The sequence below is a fragment of the Hylaeus volcanicus genome, chromosome 2 (genome assembly GCF_026283585.1).
Source record: "Hylaeus volcanicus isolate JK05 chromosome 2, UHH_iyHylVolc1.0_haploid, whole genome shotgun sequence".
In the NCBI taxonomy this organism is placed as follows: Eukaryota; Metazoa; Arthropoda; class Insecta; order Hymenoptera; family Colletidae; genus Hylaeus; species Hylaeus volcanicus.
The window spans coordinates 21,796,821-21,800,435 of NC_071977.1; the positions used below are offsets into that span (position 1 = coordinate 21,796,821).

The 3,615-nt window shown below is 45.1% G+C and overlaps 1 protein-coding gene across 1 annotated transcript; it reads right to left on the reverse strand.

The window, feature by feature from the left end:
* LOC128884903 (DNA-binding protein inhibitor ID-2) lies at positions 1-3,294 on the reverse strand. Its single transcript, XM_054138580.1, has one exon. It carries the CDS (start codon positions 2,711-2,713, stop codon positions 2,333-2,335), a length of 381 nt encoding a protein of 126 aa, XP_053994555.1. The 5' UTR covers positions 2,714-3,294; the 3' UTR covers positions 1-2,332.
* Between the last annotated feature and the right edge of the window lie 321 nt (positions 3,295-3,615).

The window sequence follows — 3,615 nt, forward strand, 5'->3', positions numbered from 1 at the left end:
TATTCCAAACCTCGAACCCTCGAGTGATATTACGCAATTTATTCAAATTTTTATGATTTTCAAAGAAGTTTTGTTGTAGCAATTTCGTTATTTACGCCAAGAACGAAAATTGTACAGAAGTACCGGAGCAGATAGTTTAATATACATATCTTGGTTTTTTATTCCAAACCTCGAGGGTTATCATCTACTACCCCGTTTTCGAACGACGAAGTTCGATTTATAAACATAGAATTACAGGTAACTACCGTCTTCGTTGTACAGGAATCAGGCTCGAAGGGTTAATTTGTTCGTTAAAAATCCCAATCGGATTTATTCCAGAAGCAAAAGCTTATCGGAGTAGTCGAAAAAATCGCTATGCTTTCATTTGCAATTCTGCCCATATCTCTCCCAGGACTGGATTAAGACATCGGCTTTAGGAGCTAGAGCCCAGAGGCCTCCAGGGATTAACCCTCGGGCTACGGACTTGGGGCCAATTTGATCCATAATAAAATTATTTCCGTACTACGCATTTCGGAAGGAAGTTTCGCGTCGGATTTTTACATTTAGATTCATATTTACGTCGCTACATTTTCGAACTGTTCTTCTAAGAAAATAATTTTCTTCGTAATTTGTTTTCGCTCGTAAACATAGGTAATACTAAATAATGACTGCAGCTGAAAAAAAGAAACTGTATCTACGTACAAAGAACATTTTCAACGGATCGGATAATCGGCATTGTTAACGTACTTCGTTTTCCTCGAGATTAATGATCAAGACAAGGATCTTTGGTTTCTCGAGGAGTATCATCGATCATCGACACCTTGTACTTTTTTCGGGTAACGTTCACATGCTAATACTCCTATACCGTCACGTCGTTGAAATCTACTTATAATCGGTACACGTACAAAAGAAAAACCTTAGATGTACATAATTATTAGGTTGTCCCAAAAGTTTCTTTCGCGAGTTGCACTCAATTATTTTATGTGGTCGTGTTTATATAAATAGGCAATCTAATTTCATAGATAGTCATGTTGTAACAGTAATGGAGCAAAATGAATCGTGCACAATTCAGTAATGTAACATAAAACATACACTATTGTGCGTGTATTATTGGGTTGTCCGGAAAGATTCGTGCCTATTTTTAAGAAAAAATCAAAGGCATATTTGAATATTGATGCATATTTATTGAATCATATATGTACCATTTTGTTCCACAACCTTTGCACCTTTTAAGGGATGTATATATATGTTATTTGTTTTCAATCATTTCGATATATTCAGACCTGTACCGCCTACTAAAAATCGGCATGGACTTTCCAGACAGCCCAATACTTATTAATAAAGCGAAAGAAACTTTTGGGACAACCTAATACTAGACTGCGGATCTTTATGCAAAATAAAATCTTGGCAAACGTGTCTAAAAAAATTGAACCTAAATAGGAATTTATTTTGCTCTGCAAATATTATAATATCAACGTTACTCTCGATATTTTTTATATTCTTGCACACTCGAATTTTCTGTAAATGCATAAAGATTCGCAGATGTATTAGATCCGTCTAATAATTACTGTCACCTGGGTACACCTAATCGCGCGTGCTAAAACGTACTTAACAAAAGCACGACCTCTGTACAGCTCGAGAAACCAAAGAATCCCTGAGTCCTCGATTTAAACAGACAAGCAACCTTGTAAAAATAAATTCAATTCTTTCCAACCGTCTCTTTACTTCTAGAAATGTGCCTTCGATCGTAGCCCCAGGAGTCTACGCGTTTTCCAATCCGGCGCCGATCTCCACCCGGGGTCTTGGATGTCGCAGAGGATTACAAGGATCAAGTGGAGGGGGAGGAGGAGGTATCCAAGGAACAGCGGACGTAGAAGTGAGTCGATTACGATGAGAGAGGTCGTGCGAGGAATGCGGCGAGTTTATGTACAAGTATTTACATCTTTCTACGAAGAAAGAAGCTCGATCGGCCGCGAGAGGCCAGCTTTACAATTCTTCTTCTTCTTCTTCTTCTTCTTCCTTTTTCTTCGTTCTTGCTTTCTTTTCAGGTGTGCTTCGGGTGTCGAACGCACCCCCGGATGCCCACTAGTCCGAACACCTAAAAATCCATTCCCTTTCCTTTCCGTTTTCACAATACACCCCCGCCAGAAGCTTGTCCCGGTCCTAGAGGGCTCTGTACAATGCCGAACGCAACTCTGTCCTGGAACGCGGCGAGAAGAATGGGTTTCCCTCGAAGAAGACTCGAAGAACGGGCTCGAGCGACGTTGAGACTCGGTGGTCAGCACACGTCAGCCCTCGAGGAGAAGCTCGAGCGACCTGGACCTTACTGGTGTAGCTCGTCCGCCGACGCAGGTCACCGTTCCGCGACCAGCCCGGTCATCGTGGTGGTCGTCGACGTCGTCGACGTCGGGACGGACGTCGTGGCGTTCAACAGCGGCTGGAGGGGCTGCCGAGGGCTCGTCTTAGCGATACTGGACTCGTGATGGACGTTCGTCTCCTCGAGGGTGGTCTGGAGATCGCAGATGTATTCGATCACCCTCTGGATCACCTCCAGCTTCGAGAGCTTCCGCTTCCTGGGCATGTCGGGGACCAAGGACCTCAGTTTCGTCAGGTAAGCGGCTACTTCTTCCGCTTCGAGATCGCGACGAGTCCCGTTGATCCCGAGACCACTGTGCAGGACACCGCGGCTCGGCGGCACTCTGCCGCCCACGGGGCTCACCACCATCGCTTTCATGTCTGCGAGTTCAACTTCTCTCGCCCAATTTCTCTCCGTTCGAACCACCGGTCGATTCGGTGTACTCGATCGTTACGGGGAAAAAATAAGGTGGACGAAATGTGGGTCGTCGATTAATTCGATCACGCAAACACCTTGCCCGGTTATCTGCCTGCTGGACGTCGCGGTGCACGGTACACGCACCCCGAGTATTTATCGATCGAACCAAACCCACCGGAGCGCACGAAAGAGACAGACCGGAGAGAGACTGGTCCGATTGAACGTCCCGTTGTTTTCCAATTCGGCTAATTCCAATCACTGGTGTCTATATTTTCATTTATTTAGTTCGCTTTCTGTTTCGTTCTGTGTGTCGAGGATTCTCGGTCACGAACGCGTTCACACACACTACACAGTGCACGGATGTTTCTATTATCGCGAGCTTGTTGCACTCGCGAGAAACATCGTCGAACTTGATCCGTTGATTCGTGGCAGCGAAGAACGAAGTGGGTTTTCGGGCGCAATGAGTGTTGTTAGAAGCGAGCAACACGGTACTTGGAGCCAGTAACGTCGCGCTCGGCGGATCGAAGTCAACTGGCCTCCGCCCCTCACCTGAGCGCTTTTATACCGTTCCCCCACCCCGCGCTGTTCTACCCCCGCGACGCCTCCACTACTCTGTACGGCGCAATCGCTGCCCGAATAGAATAGCGTTGGACTCGAATCGCTCGCGAAACGGATTGTTATCTGACCTATTTAATACGTGCAACTTTGGTAAATATTTATGTCCATGCACCTTTTTACTGTACCGAACGGCACGATATTTACAATCGATAATTGTGGAATTGCAAACTATCTCGTTTGCACGTTGCGTTGGAACTCTAAGGTTGTTTTGCAAGTACGATGGAATTTTTGTTCATTTTTAGTTT